This window comes from Brassica napus, chromosome C2 (genome assembly GCF_020379485.1).
Source record: "Brassica napus cultivar Da-Ae chromosome C2, Da-Ae, whole genome shotgun sequence".
NCBI lineage: Eukaryota > Viridiplantae > Streptophyta > Magnoliopsida > Brassicales > Brassicaceae > Brassica > Brassica napus.
In genome coordinates this window covers 11,961,783-11,982,108 of record NC_063445.1, presented here as the reverse complement: position 1 = coordinate 11,982,108, position 20,326 = coordinate 11,961,783, and the positions used below count along the sequence as shown (strand labels likewise).

The window sequence follows — 20,326 nt, the reverse complement described above, 5'->3', positions numbered from 1 at the left end:
ATCTAAATTTATGTTTTACACGTTAAATAACATATCACAATGATCATTTTTGAATGGCAGTTCCAAAAAAAGGTACTTCTATCTCGAAAAAGCAGCTCCAAAATTGGCTTGGTTCCAAGATGTAGAATCTATGTGAGGTCACTGCTTTTGTTACTTGTTAGTTATAATTTTTTTCATAAACAAGTTTATTCACTAACAACTCATAGAAACCAGAAATTAGATATATGTCATTGTTAACATTACTTGATACCTACATCATTATCTGTCTAACATATATTATTTAATGCTAACATTTTCCTTAAAGCTTAACGTAAAATGTTAACATTATATGTTATAGGATAAATACCGTTTTAGAGTTATTTCATTGTTAACATTACATGACAAATGCATCATTAGCTGTTTAACTTATCTAATCTTTTATGTTAACATTTTACGTTAAAGATTAACGTTAAATATTTTAAGATAAAGCTTAACATTAAATCTTAACGTTAAATATTTTACGATAAAGCTTAACATTAAACATTTTCTGTTAACATACAATAATCTATGTTTGAGTTTCCTACTATGTTTTTTCTCTTTGTGGACTATTGATTCCTACAACTAATCGTAATCTTTAATTTATCGGTGGAAAATTCATAAATTATGGAAAAAGGTTTTTGGCGTATCTGAGATTAGATGTTGATGACGAGCAAGAATTGAAAATGAAAAGATTGTTGTTGGATTTGAGTTGGAAACCAAGTAAGCAATAGTTAAAGGATTCGATGAAAAATTGATTGTGTGTTTGAATAAAAGCTTTATACTTCGATAAAGGTGGAGAAGAGATCTATTTTTGGAGAAGAAAGATAAAAAAAAGATTTATGATAGAGATGGAAACCTGGAAAAGAAAGAGAAAGAAAATCGGGAAAGAAAGAGAAAGATAATGAATGTTTGGGGCATGAGCAAAACCGTCAAGGGGGACCAAAAATGTACTTGGTATTAGAGTTTTTGAACGCGTAAGGTATTTTCCTAATATTGCACTCGATTTGGTATTTCTAGCCAATTGTCTCTATTAGTTAATAATGATAAATTATAAACTTAAAAAAATTAATTTTACTTTTGGAGATACTATTGGTTGAAAACTATGAAAATAGCTAATTCTAAAAATGAATGCATTTATAATCAACTTTTAGTATATATTCTTAATTTATGTGAAAACATATATCTAGGCCTGCGACATTTAGCCAAAACCAAATATCCAAACATGATCTGATTCGAAATGGACCGGTTCGGTTCATTTTGGTCCTAGTCAATTTATCCGATGGGTATTAGTGTTGATTATCCATGGATATTTGCTCGATTTTGATATTTACCTTGAACCAATCGGGTACCCGTTTTAACTGAATTATATGCTTAAAAACATATATTTGCATCTCCCGAGGGCTGAACTCAGGTTAAAATGGCGAAATGACATGAGCAATAGTTATATATATTTCAAATATTTATACAGTATTAATTTTGGATTTTTCGGGTTACCCATTCGGGTTCGAATATGTTTTGTACCACCTATAAGACCCATTCATGTATTTTTACATTTTGGATCGAATAATGGGTCGAATTTTTGGGTTCGGGTTCGATATGTTTTGTACCACCTATAAACCCCATTCATGTATTTTTACATTTCAGATCGGATAATGGGTCGGGTTTTTTGTTTTGGGTTCAAATATTTTTTGTACCACCTATAAGACCCATTCATGTATTTTTACATTTCGGATCAGATAATGGGTCGGGTTTTTGGTTTGAGTTTTGTTCGGGGTTTGGGATTTTATGCTCAGGCCACTACAAGAAAACAGCGGTATTCTGACCGACATTCCGACGGAAAATTAAATCCTCGGAATATACCGAGGAAACACAAAATTGGGATTCCTTGGAATTTCCTCGGAATATACCGACGGAATTCCGAGGAAACCTCAGTCCGTCGGAATATTCCAAGGAAATTTCGAGGAACAATGTGTTCCTCGGAAAAAACCGATGAATTCCGAGGAAATATTATAGCCGTTGGAGAGCCGTTGGGGGATTTTACAAAATTCCGAGGAAATTCCGACGAACTAGCCTTTTCCGTCGGAATTCCGTCGGAATTTCCTCGGTATGTCGGCAGGATTTAAACTATAAATACAAGCACTCCTCTTCCTCTTCTTTCACTCCATATCTTCATCCTCCCTCTTACTCTATTTACACACGAATTTGATTCATAAAAAATATGTCTTCTTCAAATTATTTTCGTTCTTGGATCGATTGACCTCATTTGGATCCGAACACGAGATTGCTTACGGAAGAATACTAACGAGGTATAACCGAATTCATGGGGTTAGTTCACCGACAACCGGAACCGGAAGAAAAAACAGGTATGTTAAGATGTCCTTGCTCTAATTGTAAAAATAGAAAGATTATTAAAGAGTGGGATGTTTGGACTCATCTATATTTGAGTGGGTTTACACGAAGTTACAAAATTTGGTATCATCATGGGGAAACTGATTATGAACATGGTAGTACTAGCGAACCTCAGCCAGCGGTTAGATTAGAAGAACCAATTAGAACGGATGTAGATTATGGTGTAGGTACTGAGCAGATGGTAAATGATCATTTTAGAGGGGAAGATTTACCCAATGCAGAAGCTAGGAGATTTTATGATATGTTGGATGCTGGAAAGCAACCATTGTACGAAGGTTGCAGAGATGGTCATTCAGCTTTATCATCTGCTACAAGATTGATGGGCATTAAAACAGATTATAATTTGGCTGAAGACTGTGTGGATGCGATTGCTGATTTTGTAAAAGGTATTCTACCCGAGGATAATGTAGCTCCTGGTTCATACTACGAGGTTCAGAAACTCGTAGCTGGTCTTGGTTTATCGTATCAGGTAATAGATGTATGCAGCGACAACTGCATGATTTATTGGAGGGCGGATGAACAGCGGGTTACATGCAAATTTTGTGGAAAGCCTCGTTATAAAGATACGAGTGGAAGAGTTCCAGTGCCATATAAAAGGATGTGGTATTTACCTTTGACGGAAAGGTTGCAGAGGTTGTATCTGTCTGAACGCACAGCGCAACCAATGAGATGGCATGCGGAGCACTCAACAGATGGTGAGATCAGACATCCTTCAGATGCAAAAGCGTGGAAGCATTTCCAATCAAAGTATCCCGACTTTGCGTATCAGAGAAGAAATGTCTACCTTGGATTATGTACTGATGGTTTCAGTCCGTTTGGCAAGAGTGGAAGACAGTATTCTCTATGGCCCGTCATTCTTACACCATACAACCTCCCCCTAAACTTGTGCTTGCGACGAGAGTTTTTGTTTCTCTCGATTCTCGTTCCCGGACCAGAGCATCCTAAGAGATCACTTGATGTGTTTCTTCAGCCACTAATATATGAGTTGCAACAACTATGGGCTCAAGGTGCTGAAACATACGATGTTTCGTGTAAAGAAAACTTTCAAATGCGGGCAGTACTAATGTGGACAATAAGTGATTTTCCAGCATATGGTATGTTGTCTGGATGGACAACGCATGGAAGGCTATCATGTCCATATTGTCAAGATAACACTGATGCTTTCCAACTAAAACACGGAAGGAAAACGTGTTGGTTTGACTGTCACAGGAGATTCCTACCACCTGATCATCCATATCGTAGGAGTAGGAATTTGTTTACGAAGAACAAGAGGGTGTTTGACAGTCCACCTCCGGAAATTTGTGGGAAAGATTTGAAGATACAACTAAGAGATTTTGGTGCAGAAAGGACGCCAGAAGTCGGTGGACATGAGCGTTTTCCAGTAGATGCTGTTGGAGAACTACATAACTGGCACAAAAAAAGTATTTTCTGGGATCTGCCATACTGGGAGGATCATCTGCTAAGGCATAATTTAGATGTCATGCATATTGAGAAGAACTTTTTTGACAATCTCATGAACACGATCCTTAATGTTCAAGGTAAAACAAAGGATAATTTGAAGTCAAGACTGGATTTAGTCGATATATGTGCTCGTTCAGAACTTCATGTTGATGAGAATGGTAGGGCTCCTTTTCCCATATACCGACTTGATGCAGCGGGAAAAGATGCGTTCTTTGATTGGATTTCAAACGATGTGGAATTTCCAGACGGTTACGCATCAAATTTGCGTAACTGTATCGACAGAAAGGAAGGAAAGTTTACTGGCTTGAAAAGCCACGATTGCCATGTAATGATGCAGCGCCTCCTTCCGTTCGCCTTCAAGGAACTATTACCACGGAATGTTCATGAAGCAATTGCAGGGATAAGTGGTTTCTTCCGCGATTTATGCACGAGATCAGTGACTCTTGAAGGTATTGAAAATTTGAAGACTAACATAGCCGTGATTCAGTGCAACCTTGAGAAGATATTTCCTCCCTCATTTTTTGATGTTATGGAGCATCTTGTTATTCACCTGGCAAGAGAATTGGAACTTGGTGGTCCTGTGCAGTATAGATGGATGTATTTGTATGAGCGGTATATGTTCCATTTGAAGAAGATGGTGAAAAATTTAAGTAGGGTGGAAGGTTCTATAGTCGCACAGATGATCAATGAAGAAACTTCAAACTTTGCCGAGTACTACTTTCCAGCAGAAGTTCAGACCAAAAACAGAAGACCTGCTCGGCATGATGATAGAGGCGAACGGGCAACATATCATGTTACGGTTCCAGACATTTTCACAGATGTTGGACGACTTAGCGGAAAACCAAAGGACCGTCGACTTACTGAGCAGGAGCGCAGTCATTTGCAAACATATTTGCTCACCAACTGCGAAGACGTTCTTCAATATGAGAGGTAAATAAATGAGCTTACAAATTTTTATTTTAACAAGTTGAAATTTAAATCTTAATTAATTACATTATTGTCATCATATACAGGATTTTCATGGCAGAAAAGCGATTTGAGTATAGATACGCCACAGAGGACGAACTAGAAGAAATGAAGCAGAGAGAATTTAGTGGATGAATGTTTACTTATGTGAGTTCTTTAAACAAATTAAAATATATTTTATCACATATTTATACTAATTCACATTTATTGATATAATATATATATATGTGCTATTAATAGGTGTCTGCTGGTTTGGCCAGAGGTGAAACATTTGACGATTGGATACGTGAGATGGTCGTTGGACCAAACTTTGTTGTGAAGTCATATCCGAGATTTTGTACTCGAGGATATGCATTCACAACTCAGAAGAGGAGACGTTCGAGTACGACTTATGATGCTGGCGTTTGTTCTGCATCAGGAGATGATGTATACTACGGACACATACATGAGATTTTGGAAATTAAGTATTTGGGCATGGTTGGATTGCGCTGTACTGTTTTCTATTGTGATTGGCACGACAACACCCCAGATCGAGGTGTGAGAACAGATGCATTTGGTGTTACATCAGTAAATTCGAGGCGAAAGCTGCAATATTATGATCCTTTCATTCTTGCTTCTCAGGCCGATCAGGTAATTAAATGTTAATTATTCAGAATGATTCATCATCATGTGTATTAATTTATAATTTTTCTAAATGTTACAGGTTTGTTATATCAAGTACCCCCGGGTAAGGAACAGAGATGATCCATGGGTTACTGTTACAAGACTCAACCCGAGAGGCCGAGTTCAGGGAAGTTCTGAGCTGGAAGACCCACTACAACCAAGCACATCCGGCAACTTAAGTGCAGCAGAAGATTTAGCTGGAGTTGGCCTTGTAGTCGATTTAACCGACTTTGGAGAGGAAGCTGTCGTTCACGTAGAGGATGAACCAGTGATTGGAGAGTTTCACCAAGATCCAGATTCAGATTCATCTGGTGATGATGACTCGGAAACAGACTACCATTGAACTTATTATTTTTTTTTTTAAGAAATACCGAGGAAATTCTGAGGAACACTTGATATAACCTCTTTCCTCGGATAATAGTTATTTGGTTTATCTAGCAAGGCAAAGCTGAATACGAATTAAAAACTACTCAGAACACAACCAAATAAAACGAAGAAACCATGTAAAAGAAATACGAACTTATAATCAAGAAACCCAAAAAAAAACTCAGTTCAAAATTAACAGAAAATAAGACCATAAAACGTTAGAATAGAAAAGAAAATAAAATAGCCGGTGATAGCTCCTACTCCTCGTCTCCTGCTCCAGATGTTCCTGCATCGTTTGGTCTCTTGGACCTCTTTCTTACCCTGTGTATACCACTCGAACCCGAACCAGAGCTGGATGGAGAGTTGTCCCGATGAACTACATCATCCTTTTGGCAACGACACGGCCTGATACGTGAAATGGCAGCCCAGATCTTGTGTAGCATGTCGTTGTTTGTCTTTATGCTCTGATCTCTCCAATGTTGTTGCTGGCGCGAAGTGGCGTTCGGTGGAAGCTCTTGCAGCTTGTACTGGCTGGAGTCTGATGGGAGTAGCTGATGGGGTTGTGAATCATCTGGAATGGCTTGTGCAGCCTCATCTTCTCCTTCTTCATCAACCACGCCCTTGCCTTTGGTCTGATATTTTGGCGTGAAGAAGGATGGCTTGTCTACTAGTGCGGTAGCAGGGGGTAGGAACTCAACTGCAGCCTCTGAAAGTAGAGAAGTCAGACCGAGGAAATTCCGAGGAAATAGGGTTTTTAAACCGAAAACAACGTTTTGCCGTTTGGATAACACCTATATAACCCTTATTAAGTGTCTTACGTTCATTATGAAGTCAAAAATTTGTTCCTTACCGTATAATTAACACTTTTCCGATTGTATGAACGAAATCTCGCAACATAAGACAAACACTTATACCTTTTAATGAACGGTAAAGGGAATACTTTCAATTTGTTTTGAAATTTTTTATTTCATGGTTTATGCTCATCTATACAAAGAATCCTCAATGGTATGCATTACAATTGTATAAGAAATGAAATACGGCAAAAAAAATTGATGTTTTGAAACCCCAAACACTAGTTCCTCGGTATTTCCTCGGAATATTTTCATTTTACCGGGCAAATATTTCGCGAAAATTGAAATTAGAATTCCGACGGATAATGTCCGTCGGACCCTAGGTTTTATAACCACAAGCCCGTTCTTCTTCCCCATTTCTCTCTTCTTCCTCTGCGCAAATCCTCTCTTCTCTCCGGCGATTTCCCCCTGAAATCCGACGATATCTCCGGCGATCTCCCTCTTCTCTTACACAAATCATGTAAGGACCCTATCCCACTCTCTTAGGTTCTATTTGTTAGGTTTTTGTGTGGTTTTGATAGATTTTTTTTAGGGTGATTGGTTAGGATTGTGATTTGGTTGTATAATAGGTTTAGAATTGTGATTTGGTTGAATGATTTATTTTGTTGAATTGATTTAGAATTTTTTTTATAATTTTTTTATTTTTTGTATTTATAAAATCGATTTTTGTATATAAAATCGATTTTTGTATTTTACAAAACTATTTTTCTATATAAATTCGATTTTTTGGACTTTACAAAAAAAAATTTTCTATATAAATTCGATTTTTTGGATTTTACAAAACATTTTAAATATCTATAAAACTTTTTTTGTGATTAAAAACTATTATTTGGGATTTAAAAATATTTTTAACATATATATATTATTAAAACTATTTTTTGTAATTATTAAACTATTTTTATTTATTACAACTATTTTTTGTTTATTAGAACTATTTTTATATATTTATTAAAAATTTTAAATATATATAAATCTTTTTTTGTGATTAAATTATTTGGGATTTTTTTTTAAAAAAAATTAATTTATATATTTCTGTATTTATTAAATATATTTTTTAAATTTACAGGTCTCATGATGATCAGACCCGGCCTCGACAGCGTCGTGGTCGTGGTGGTATGGGAAGCCAGTCTCGGGATTCCAGTCGTTTTCAGGATTCCCCTTCGCCCCACAGCTCCAACCATACATCTCCCTCTGCTGCACCCGCTCCTGCTCCTCTCGCTCCCGCTGCTGCATCCGCTCCTGTTCCTCCGGGTCCTCCGGGAGTGATGCGTGTTGCGGAGTTGGTTCAACAGCCCGGTCGTGACCATCTTCCGTATCTCACTCCGTATCCACATGGACGGGGTCAAACATGGTAATTAAACATTTTTTTTTCTTTAAATTTGGATTCATTATTAACCGTTTGTTCTTTTAATAAGGTTCAACCGATCCGGGAACGGGATCAGCGCATGGATCAACCGTATGATGTACTCGGCCCTCGACAGTGGACATCCGACTTTCACTCACTTCCCTACCGACAAGCAGGTTCTGTGGTTTCGTCAGCTTGCGGTAAGTATTCTAATTTTTTACTTATATTTTTAATCTTTAATATAAATTTTCTACTAATTGTGTTTTTTTTCCAGCAAGAGTTCAACTGGAATTCCGATGAGACGCTCTTTATCTATCACCACTTCGTCCATAAAGTAATGAACAACTATGGGAAGCAGATCCACGAGTGGAAGAAGAAGTGGGAAATCAATAAGGTTCGATTTAATTTATTAAACCATTTTTTAATTTATTAAACTATTTTTTAATTTATTAAACTTTTTCTTTTTTTTTTATTAAAAGGTCCCAAAGTCGATGAACGACACGGTCTGGAAGGAGTTGTGTGCGCATTGGGATAAGGAAGAGACGAAAGAAACTTCTTCCACCAACTCCACCAACCGCAGGAGCGAAGGGAAGGGCATCTACAAGCATAACTTGGGTGCTCAATCTATTGCCACTCTCGGAGATCGCATGGTAAGTTCAACCGCTTTTTCTTCAATTATTTGAGTTTCAGAACTTAAATTTATTGTGCATTTCTTCTAATTTCTAATGTTTCTTTAATTTATGTTTTTTTTCAAGGCGGAAGAAAATGATGGCGAGCCGGTTGATGATCTCGTCCTAATGAGGAGGGCGTATACCAACAAGAAGACCGGCCAGATTGATGACGGTCTTGTGAGGGACGTGGTCGACCTGGTCCAAACTCAGGTGGTAGACGAAGTGTCTCAGCTTCAAACCGAGGATGACGCTTCGACGGCTTCGACCAACTTGTCCCGGTTTCGAATCAACGAAATCGTTGAATCCGTAAGTTCTTTGTTTTTAAAAGTTCAATTCATTTATTTCTTGGTTTAAATTTCTAAATTTGGTTTTTTTCTATTCAGTCGGTTCCAAAGAAGAAGGGACGTTTGGTCGGTTTGGGTCGTCGCACCCGGTCGGTTCCCCCTTCTTCTGCACCACCGCCCTTTGTTGATCCAGAAGTACTTACGGCTCAGTTGAAGGACAAAGATGATCGTATATCTTTGTTGGAGACCCAGATGACGGCTCAACAGGCGGGCTATGAGGCACAGAGGAGGCTGAACCAGCAAATGATGGAGATGATACAGAGGATGTACCCGAACGAGGTGTTCCCGGACGTGCCAGACCCGTAGTTTTTTTTTTTTCCACAAACTCGGAATGTTTTATTTTTATTTGTGAAACTTTGAATATTAATTAATATGATTTCAATTTTACTTTTAATTTCATATTTTCGAATTTAAATTTCAGAAATTTTATTTTTTTTAAAAAATTAATATTTTTTACATTCCGAGGAAATTAATTATATTTTTCACTTGATCGATCGATGCGTTTTTTAAAAAACGTTCGGGCTATACCGAGGGACAGGCAGACAAACCAGTGATCCTCGGAATTTCCGAGGAAAAAAGAAATTCCGATGAATTATTTCCGACGACATGTTTCGTCGGAATAACGATATTCCGACGATTTTTTCCCTCATAATCGTTGATGTTTTTTTGTAGTGGGCCTACTCCTGAGGGTTGAACCCAGGTTGGAAAGGCGAAATGACATGAGCAATACCACTAGCTTACTTCAATTTCGTTGTACATAACTACATATAACAATATATATACGATTTCGATTCAGTTTCCTTTGAAAAAATAAATATAAAATATAAATCAAAATTTAAAATTCTGGGTTTAAAATTAGATATCTGAACCAACCCGAAATCGGGTGGAACTGATCCGAATCCGAACCGGAATTTTACCAAGTACTATTTGGATACAATTTTTCAATAACCGATCCAAATACCCGAAGTCACACCTCTTTTAGGAACAAAGAAAGTAAATGTTTTTTTTTAATGTTTCAAAAGGATGAATGTGTTTTTTTTTCTTGGTAAGTTTTATTAGTTGATAATAATATATTACAAAGTTAAAAATAATTATACTTTTAAAAAATTTATTGCCTTAAAATTGTTGAAAATCTGTAAACAAAAAAAAATATTTATTCGTAAAACTTAATATGTTTTTAATATGTGTAAAAACATAAACTTACGTCATTTAGGAACATAGAGAGTATTCTTTTGAATTCTAGTGATCCATTGGCATAGCTGAGAAACGATCCATGAAATCATCCTCAGAATGCCACCATAAGACTTTCATTGGGCTTAGAATCGAGGTAGCCTGATTCCTTTCATAAAGAGATTAATACACCATTATGTGTTTGTGACTTCTTCTAAAACAGTAGCAGCACAAATGATTCCTAAATAACAAGCTCCCACATACCATATAATATATGTTAATCAGCTTTTTCAATAGTGGATGATTATCAAATCAAACCATCTCTTATATGAATTCTGATCTTAATTTCTTTTACTTTTTCGCATTTTTGACAACATTCCAGTTTTTGTTTATATCCATGGTATTTATTTGTTGCATAAGACTAGTTCATGTGTTATAAATCTACTTTGTTATATCCATGCGGCTGGAAATTTTGCTTAACAAGAAGAAAACCACGGACCGTTGGATGCTCTCGTAAAATTCTTCTTTGAGTCCCTTTCGAATTTGCGTTTCTTCTCAGAGCTCATCCTTTCTGTAAGCTTCACAACTTCATCATCTCTCTCCCGAATTTGATGAATCATTGCGTCATCAATTGAAAACCCTCTTCAAAATTTTCAGTTTTTGTTCTTCATTTTCCAACATACCCATCTCAAAAAAATTTCATTTGCTCTTGGATCGAACTTATGTTAATCAAATTGCATGGCCACCTCCAGAGTAACAGATATACCTTTCTGTGATCCCCTCTCCCGTTGATTTTCCTGTGAAACCACCATGGCCACCTCCAGAGAAACCGCTTCTTTCACACACTCTCACTTTCGATACTTTTTCTCCAACCTTCTCCACACCGCTTACACTTGGTCAGGAGAAATAAAAAAAAAGGTTCAATTGATGGTGTTGTTAGTACTTGATCTCATATGACTCTTCCTCTACTTACTCAATAGATAGTTCAAGAAAATAGTTAGCTCAATCCCAGTTTCTATAACATCTGGTTTGCTAATGATTTCTTTCTATTAATTACTATACATTTATGTGATGCGTTAAGCTTTAAGCTTTTAGTAATCTGATGATGGTTTTGTAGGTTTTAGGTTTGGTTCCTCTGTTAATTCCTTACAGGCTTAGTTTTTTTTATGCATCCGGCACACTGTGCATTATTTTTAGCTTTGGCTCGTGCATTTGCATGTTTCCATTTGGTTTTGTTCATGACAAAGATTAGCTCAATTATAATTTCCAAACATCTCATTGGCTGATGATCATTTGTGGCTAAACATCTCTGTGGCAGGGGCGGATCCACCTTGTAAGGCACGGGGTACGGGGCACGTGCCCCTGACTAAATATATAATGATTCAGTTACGTAGGACATAATATATTAATCTAGGTCTGTGGCTTCAAAGCCCCATCAGCTTTCAAGCTTCCGATATCGAACCCCATTCCATCCGTTTTTTTTCCTTTAATCTAAGAAACATTTACCTTCCAAGACACATTATGAGTTATCAATTACACATAAAGACACATTGGGTCAAGAGAGCACTTTCTTATGCTCATTTGTCTGAATTGCCCTTCAACTAGAGAGAAGGTGTCGGTAACATTTGTCAAAATTCTTTTCAATATTCTCTATAATTAATTCCATTCAACTTTCACCTTTTGGTTTCATATTTCTTAATTCCCTAAACTCAATCTTGCCTCAATCTATCGTCATCTTCATCTCTCATCTTTCGTATCCTTCTAAAGCTTCTTCTTCTTCACAAAATTTGTAGATTTTTTTATAATTCTAAATCACTAATTTCTGTTTGTCGCTTTATCTTTCACTACTTACTGTTTTAAATCTGGAAATCATGGAAACCTCAGATTGAGGCTAAGGAAAATCTATTATGAAATCTCAGATTGGGAAATTCCAGATCTTTACCGAATATATCCAAGGTTTGCTTTTAACTGAACTATGAGAATTTCATATACATATTTTTTTCCCTCTTTCATACTTGTTTCTAATTGATATACAAGAAGATAAGAAATAGATAAAAATTTGATTTTCTTCTTAAGCATACATAGAAGCCTATGTCTCTCCTGCAACATTTGATTCACATGTCGCCCATGCTTTTCATGTCCAACAATTTCCTTGTCCACAAATGGGCTATCCATAAAGCTGTCGTCCATGAATTTCATGTCCACCAAGCTCGTATCCATCCATATCCTCCCCATCGTTCTCTTACCCACCAATCTCATATCTGCATCTCTCTTGTATATCAATTTTTGGATATGACTTAACTATGTGTGTGAGGTAACTATTATCTAAACGGTGGTATATTTTGAGTTAAGTGTGACTTCTCCCTGTTTGTAAGCAAATAAGGGTTTGGAAGATAGTCTCTTGTTGTTGCATCTGTTGCTAATGTTGTTCAGACATGAACTATGGAGTTCACTTCCAAGGTATTACTTTTATTACTCTGTTCTTTCATGTGCTTGATTGGCCTATGTTGTATCCATTAACTATTGAAACCAATGTTACATTTGAAGTTAAGTTGGTAGCTTCCATGTTTGGTATCTAATTGGCACTATACAAAAGTCTGGGACAGTTCACAATATTCAATATGCTGCTCAACTCCACAGATCTGTCTCCCACAATCTTCCTGTCCACGCCTTTGTCGAAGGCATCCACGTACACACATCCCCTGTCCACAACTCGTCTATCTCCAACTTCGCAGTCCACACCTCTCTTATCCACACACACACCTAGACTAGGAAAAACTTCATCAATATATGTTTTGTTGTATCAAGAACTACTTCATCAGTGTTAAATTGTTTTGAGCATGTTGTCCTAAATGATTATTTGTTGTTTTTCTCTTTTAAAGGAACTAATCAGTGTGTCTTTCTTTTCAATGTTATTGTTTTAAATGGTTAGTTGTTTTAGTAGATCATGGTCATTATCTATATGAACCAACATACACTTCCACATACACACCATCCATAACTAGCACCATCCATAACTCATTCTTTCAAATTGCACATACACTTCCACATACGCACCATCCATAACTAACACCGTCCATCACTCATTCTTTCGAATTGCACCGTCACAATACATTCTTTCAAATTGCAGTGTCCACAATATATTGTCCACGATAGTGTGTCCACTTAAATTTATTATATATGAAAGAAAAGTTTGATCATCTTTTTATGAAAATGATGAACTTATAATCCACTAAAACCATCCACAAGACTTCGTCCATGAAATCTAGTCTACGAAACTCTTGTAAGATTAAAAACCTCGTCCACGAAAATTTGTCCATGAAGCCTCGTCCACACGTTCACATATCTTCCATCCACGACTGCACCATCCAACATAAAACCCATTAGCTGTATCCAATATACCTTTACATTTATTACAACTGAACTGTAATATAGTTACAAAGAAAGAAACAAGACTTCTAAAAAGCTAACACTATCTTTACAATAACCAAGGGTAGTTCTGGACAATAAAGGACAGCTGGCGGGATAAAGTGGAAGGAATGTGTGCCAAATTCACATTGTGTCTTCCACCGAGAAACAAACACACAATGTGTCTTCTTGTGTAACTGTCTCTTAATCTAATTTGCTCTTTTATTTTATTTTATCTTCCTGCTGGGTCCCATATATGGTCGAAGAATTCAAAGAGACGTTTGCCATATATTATTGTGATTTTCAGTGACTTATTTTACTTTAAAGACCAGTATTTTCTTTCTATTTATGTTTAATAACCTATTTCATCATGCCGCAAAATATAAATTTCATATATATAGTTTATATAACTAGATTAAATTTAGTTATACTTATATACTCATTGAAATAATTGTTTTCATTATTGGAATGACTAATATAATTATAAAAAAAATCAAATGTAGCAATAAAAAATTAGTTGATAAATCTAAAATACTTTTAAAAGTCACAATATATTTTTTGCAATACTAAGAACGAAAATATTTTTAGTTTTTTTTTTCTTCAAACGGCTGTTCTATTACTCAAGCTTTAGGTGGTCTGGAAAACCAAACCGGAACAGAACAACCAAAGTAGTACAAGTCTCTATAGAAGGATCTCGCTATCTTAGCTAAAGATTCAGATGAAAATATTTGTAGTTAACTTTCATTATGTATATGTTAAAATAATATTTTAAAAAATTAATCTGTGCCCCCGATTTAAAAAGTTTCTGGATCCGCCACTGCTCTGTGGTGCTAAAGGCTTTGAATGGTGCTCAACTTCTTAACCACATCTGCCTATTCAGAGATTAGTTTCTACTTGAATCGTTTATATAGTTACTTTTCTCCAGAAAAACACTGATGCTTGATATTTCGGTATGCATTGTCCCCAGTTTGCAACACTACCTATTAGTTTCCGTACTTTTGCTCACAGTTGAACACTTGAATTATGTATGGTTCTATTTAATTTAGACATGGAATTAATTTTAGCATACTCGTGTCATCTTGTGGATGCATGTAGGTGCTTTCGTTGGCAGTTTACAATCACTACAACAGGATGCATTACGAATCGTTACAGGTGGAAAGCAGTGACCTGATTGCTTATGGTTTAATACCATGTCTGGTGTTGGCAGGTGGAAAGCAGTGACCTGATTGCTTATGGTTTAATACCTGAATTCCTCGGAAGATTCCCTGTTCTCGTCAGTTTGTATGCTTTAACCGAGAACCAACTTATTCAGGTAATATAAATATGATTGACATTTGATGTGATTCTTGCATGACTCAATCATTCCAATCATTTGATTGCAGGTGCTGACGGAGCCCAAGAACGCGCTTGGAAAGCAATGCAAAAAGATGTACCAGATGAATAGTGTAACTACTCCTCTCTCTTCTCAAAATCTTGACTCTTGAGACAAATCTATATATCTACTCTTTCTTCAGGTAAAGCTGCATTTTACGGAAAAAGCGCTGAGGCTAATAGCTAGGAAAGCAATAACGAAGAACACAGGTGCTCGTGGCTTAAGACCTCTTTTAGAAAGCATCCTCATGGATTCTATGTACGAGGTAAATTTCATCCTCATTACTTACAAACCCATGTCATTACTTCAAGCTCCTTTACATTACCCCCCCAAAACTCCTTTTCCTTCAGATTCCGGACGAGAGTACAGGCAAGGATATGATAGAAGCGGTTGTGGTGGATGAGGAAGCAGTTGAAGGAGAAAGGGCGTAGAGGCTCAGGAGCTAAGATTCTCCGTGCAGGTAAAGGAGCATTGGTTCTGTATCTCTCTGAAGCTAAATCCACGTAGGTACTTTGCATTGCATAACACAGTAATCTAACAGAGTAGTTCCGGTTTTAGCTAACCGAATAACAAGTACATGGTTTGGTTTGATAACCGGATTATATGAACTGCTTGTGCTAAATAGTTACAGACAACCAAGGAGGGATGTGAAGGTGAAAAGGAGGTGGAGCAAGAGATTCCGTCCGTTGTAGCCAGCATGTAATGTATCATCCATCATCATCATCATCCAGAACATCTGGTAAATGTATCTCTGTATGCACGATCTTATGTTTCTTTTTGTACATAAATTAAAGAAAGAAAGTAACAGCGATGCACAGTTTCCACATTGATGAATGATGACGTAACTCTTATGCAAAGACCCATCTTTCTGTTACTCTATCTTAATCCAAGGTCATCTGTAAATTTATGTTTCATTTACTTTGACCAAAGAGTTGCAATAATATTCTCAGTCATGATCTTTTATTTCATTCAAGAAGATGTCCCATCATATAATTACACTTGAGTTTCGTATATAAAATCTTTCATGTAATTTGGTACATACAAGGCTGAGAGTGAGACATCCTACTCTGACAACCCTGAGAAGAAGGCCACGCCGGTCGAAGGCAACCACGTCGAACCGGAAATGAACTGAGCCACCGTGAACTTGCTTGCCTCAACCGTTGAAGTAATAACATGATAGCCCGGCCACTTGACTCGCTGACCTATACCTGCTCCCACCCCTCGGTTCATATACTCACCTTAGTACAACGTGTCCAACGCAAACGGACCGTTCCACTCCAACCATCCTCTCGGGTTAATGTGATCGTCCATATCCGACATCATGTACACAACTCTAGCGTATAATTTCCACGGACGGCCAAGATACGTCGGAAAACTACCTTTAGAGGCTTCAAGATCCGCCGTGGCTAGTAACTTGCAAGCGTGGATCGATATCCCCGTGTTCTGGTTCGGGTCTTTTCGGTTCTGAGCCGTGATGGTGATTTTCTGCTGAGGCATTGGCTTACGCGCATAGATGTTACAGCTCTGTAAGATCACAGCTGCGTTCCCGAATATAAAGTCAACCGTTCCATAAATGTCGCATTCGCGGAAAAACTGTCGGTTAGAATGTACATAGAGAGTGTCTTGGTAACCGATAATGCTGCAACGGTAAACCACCGCGTGGTCTCCGCCGACACGAAGTGCCACGGCCTGGTGCTTAGATGGTCCGGCGTAGTTCTCAAACGTTATGTCTTTCACTATAAACCCAGCTCCCGTCGCGGCTACATCAATCAAATAATGACATAAATCACTAATCAATACCAAAAATGGACTAAAGGTTTGTTCTTTTATTACCGAAAGTGGCGGTGTGAAAAGTAGTGAGGTCATCGGCGATGCTTTTTCCACCGGTTATGACCGTTTTACCCTTGCCGTCTCCGATGAACATCAAGTTTGTTTTTTTCCGACCAACCTTGAGATTATCTTCTTCGTACCTTCCGGATTTGACGTAGATGACGAATCGTCGGCTACTTTGCTCCGGCGCTTTCTTGATCGCCTCTGCGATTGTCTTAACCGTGCCGTTACCGTCTTTCGACACCGTGATATCCGCTTGGATCGCCGTCGCCGGAGTACCGAGAAGCTCTCTGTCTCCTCTCTTCAACCAACTCGGAAACTTCTCGGTTTCTTCTGCGCCAAGTAACTTCCTGTTCACGACCGTAACTCCGTTTAAATCCTTGACATTGCCGGAGAATAACGCCAAGCAGTTGCTCACCATCTCCGCCAAACCCTTCACCGCTCCGACCACTTGATCCTTCACTTCTCCGTTGCCGACACCTTCGAACCCGTCCGTACAAGTGTCGTGGTTGGTCATCGCTGAGCTGAGCCACGTCATCACATCGGAGTGAGACTCATCGTTACCGGAGGAAGAGATGACGACGGAGGAGAGGGCACGTGAGAGCGCGTCGACTGAGTCGTCGAGCAGCTCGAGGCAAGAGTCGTAAGCAGAACGTACACGTGGAGGCATCTGAGTGTACGAGATCTTCGACGATGAGTAAAGTGCTTTGCTGAAACTCTGAAGCGTCGCGTTAAAAGAGATGTGGAGGAGCTGGTTCTCGTCGGCGGTTGAAGATCCCGGAAAATCAAGAAGCGTGTCGATGCAGAGGCTCGTGTATTGTGCTTTGCTACAGGTTCGGGAGATTTCCTGGGTCGGTTTACGGTTTAGTTTAGGTTCATGTCGATCCGAACCTATGGATCGGATGCCGGCAAAGATACCAAAGCAGACCGCTGCAACGACCAGAACTGCTAAAGTGCAGAGAATGAGCTTCGTCTTAGTTTTCTTTTGTATCTCCGGGAGTGACGTGGCAAGGTCTTTCTGGCTCGGGTGTGCCGAACCTGACTGTCCGAGCCTACCGTAACCCATTGTGCTAGTTTTTTTTTTTTGGTTTTGGTTTAGATCGAAGTTAAGGTTTGTTAAGGGGACAAAGATGATGAGGAAGGCTCTATGAATATTATAATAGCGCATAAGGTGACATGCGTTATATTATATTATATGAACTATATATAAAAATGTATTTGTGTAAATAGAAATATTAGTTATGCTTGATAGCTGTAATATTTTAGTGATGTTAATTGAAATGTAGTATTCAAAAGGACCACTAACCAACACTTCTTTTGTCGATGGCTCTATGTATAAGTATGTTTAGTGATTTGTATTAGTAATAAATATGTACATTGTACGACTGTTATTTGAGTGTGATGCTTTATAAATTATCTGGCAGCATCCCTAACGACCGCATCGCCAAATTTTCTATCTTTTTTGTATGTTTCATAAAAAAACCATTACAACAAATTATACTCTTGGTTTCATATTATTATAAGTAATATTTTAAGAATTGCTTGATTTGTGGTTTCAGTTTATAATGCAATATTAATTAATTTTTATTTTTTGATCTAGTTATATTATACATAGCATTTTTTCATTTGGTTAACCTGTATTTAGATAAATAAAAATGACGTCAATAAAAAAAATTAAATGATTTCTTAATATATATGCAAAACCTTATACATGCTATCATATATTCTGATACATAGAAAATACTTTATAACAGAATCGTAAAAGTCAATTTACTATGAACAATTTGGTGATTTTGGAATGCTATTTAGACATACTTCCTCGAGAGAGTGAACGTTTTACGTCAAATAAAAAATTAAATAGTATAGTGATACACTAAAATTAGATCTTAATCTAGTGTCAAGTTAACAGTGTAGTTGTAATATTTTTAGATTCAATTCCAGAGGACCAGTTCACACTTTATTTTTATGGGATCAGAATTAAGCTAAAACGAAGTAGGGGTTTTAAGAAGATGTAAATAACGTAAGGAACAAGTAACAAGATTAGGTTGTTTTCGAATTGATTAAAGGCGCTAGTCTAGGGTTTCTTTTCAGGCAAGGAGTTCGCGAACCAAGCAATTATTCAAGTTCAGTTTATAACAAGTCTAAACTCGGATCACTCAAGTTAAATCAACCCACTCTCCTGATATCAATTCCTTTGCAGGTCGGTCTTGATGCCTAAACTCTCGTTTGGATCAAGACGCGCCAGCAAGCTTTAGAGATCAAATCCGATATGTTCACAATACACCCTAATATCTGCTCTCGCTGATTAGGGATGCAAGCTCATTCAAATCATATCATGTTATCAATCAACGGTTAACTAAATCGATTAACCCTAATTCATGCACTAAGTGATCGGTTCAATGCAAGCAATAAAAACAAATATGAATGTAGACAATCTTATGATGACTTATCTATGCTTCAACTCACGAATCCAAAATCCTAGAAGCCTAAACTAACTTGTTGACTACTCAGACATAACACAAGAACAGAGAAACATGATTTTTGAATAATACTGCATATACTAAATATTAGAAATCAGAGGGTTCAGGATAATCTTCTCTAGGAGATAGATGGAGCTGTCTCTCTTACAGTAGCAATCGCAAATTAAAAGCTTTCTCAGGTCTTTCTTGCGTAAAACTGAGGTAGGTCTAAAATAATAAATAGGAAACTATATATATATGAACCACATGTGGCTAGAAGAAGGAAATAGGAAATCTAAGGCAAATCCCAAAATATTTGGAATTTTTTTTTTTTTTTAACTCTGTCGCTGGAACAGGCACTCAGGCTGCTTCGGTTGGCTGTTCTGCGCGAAAGACTCCAAATCATACTTTTTTCTCTTCTTTTTCTCTAGCTGGTCCATTTCCTACCCAATACAACTCTAGACCTGTTATGACTCAAAAGGGACTAAAAAGACTCGATAAAATCTTGAAAACTATTAGTAAGACATTCGTATAATGTGCCAAAAACACAATATATCAACTCCCCCAGACTTAGATCCTTGTTTGTCCTCAAACAAAATCAAGTACCAAGAACCGAGAGAAAGGTTTGAAAGTGTGGAAACTCGCTTATTCTCAGCAACCATACAATAACTACGAATCTCTGAACCATATAAGCAGTTTAGCTAAAACGACACATCCTTACCAAGAACCCCACTGACTGCTGTTCAAAACGGCTCCATACTCTGTATCTCATACCTACCAAAGTTAAAACCTTCCAGACAAAACTCCTTATATTCAATTAAGAGTAGTGTGAGCTTCTCATCATAGGCATTAGATAGAGTAACGGTCTAGGTATGAAACATGCATTTTTGTGTTTAAGTGGAGCTAATCAGTGTTTAGGGGTTACCAAATTTTGTAGAGGATGCAAGATATCGCGCAAAATTGCAAGAGAGGATAGATCCATTGATGTCCACA

At 37.4% G+C, this 20,326-nt stretch overlaps 1 protein-coding gene and 1 long non-coding RNA gene across 2 annotated transcripts; one reads left to right on the top strand and one right to left on the bottom strand.

The window, feature by feature from the left end:
• The first annotated feature begins 11,769 nt into the window (after positions 1–11,769).
• On the top strand, positions 11,770–12,879 carry LOC125582547. The gene is made up of 2 exons (XR_007320004.1): positions 11,770–12,724; positions 12,812–12,879. It is a non-coding gene; the product is annotated as an uncharacterized LOC125582547 (long non-coding RNA).
• Positions 12,880–15,982: 3,103 nt separating this feature from the next.
• LOC106429846 (probable pectinesterase/pectinesterase inhibitor 61) lies at positions 15,983–18,047 on the bottom strand. The gene is made up of 2 exons (XM_013870616.3): positions 16,878–18,047; positions 15,983–16,804 (listed from the first exon to the last, which is right to left on the bottom strand). Exons 1-2 carry the CDS (start codon positions 18,040–18,042, stop codon positions 16,284–16,286), a joined length of 1,686 nt encoding a protein of 561 aa, XP_013726070.2. The 5' UTR covers positions 18,043–18,047; the 3' UTR covers positions 15,983–16,283.
• Positions 18,048–20,326: the final 2,279 nt, after the last annotated feature.

Excerpts from the sequence above, each read along its gene's own strand:
- LOC106429846 (XM_013870616.3), bottom strand. The coding sequence starts at position 18,042 with ATGCGCTATTATAATATTCATAGAGCCTTCCTCATCATCTTTGTCCCC. Across the intron at positions 16,805-16,877 it reads TTTTCACACCGCCACTTTCG|CCGCGACGGGAGCTGGGTTT; the intron begins GTAATAAAAGAA and ends TGATTGATGTAG.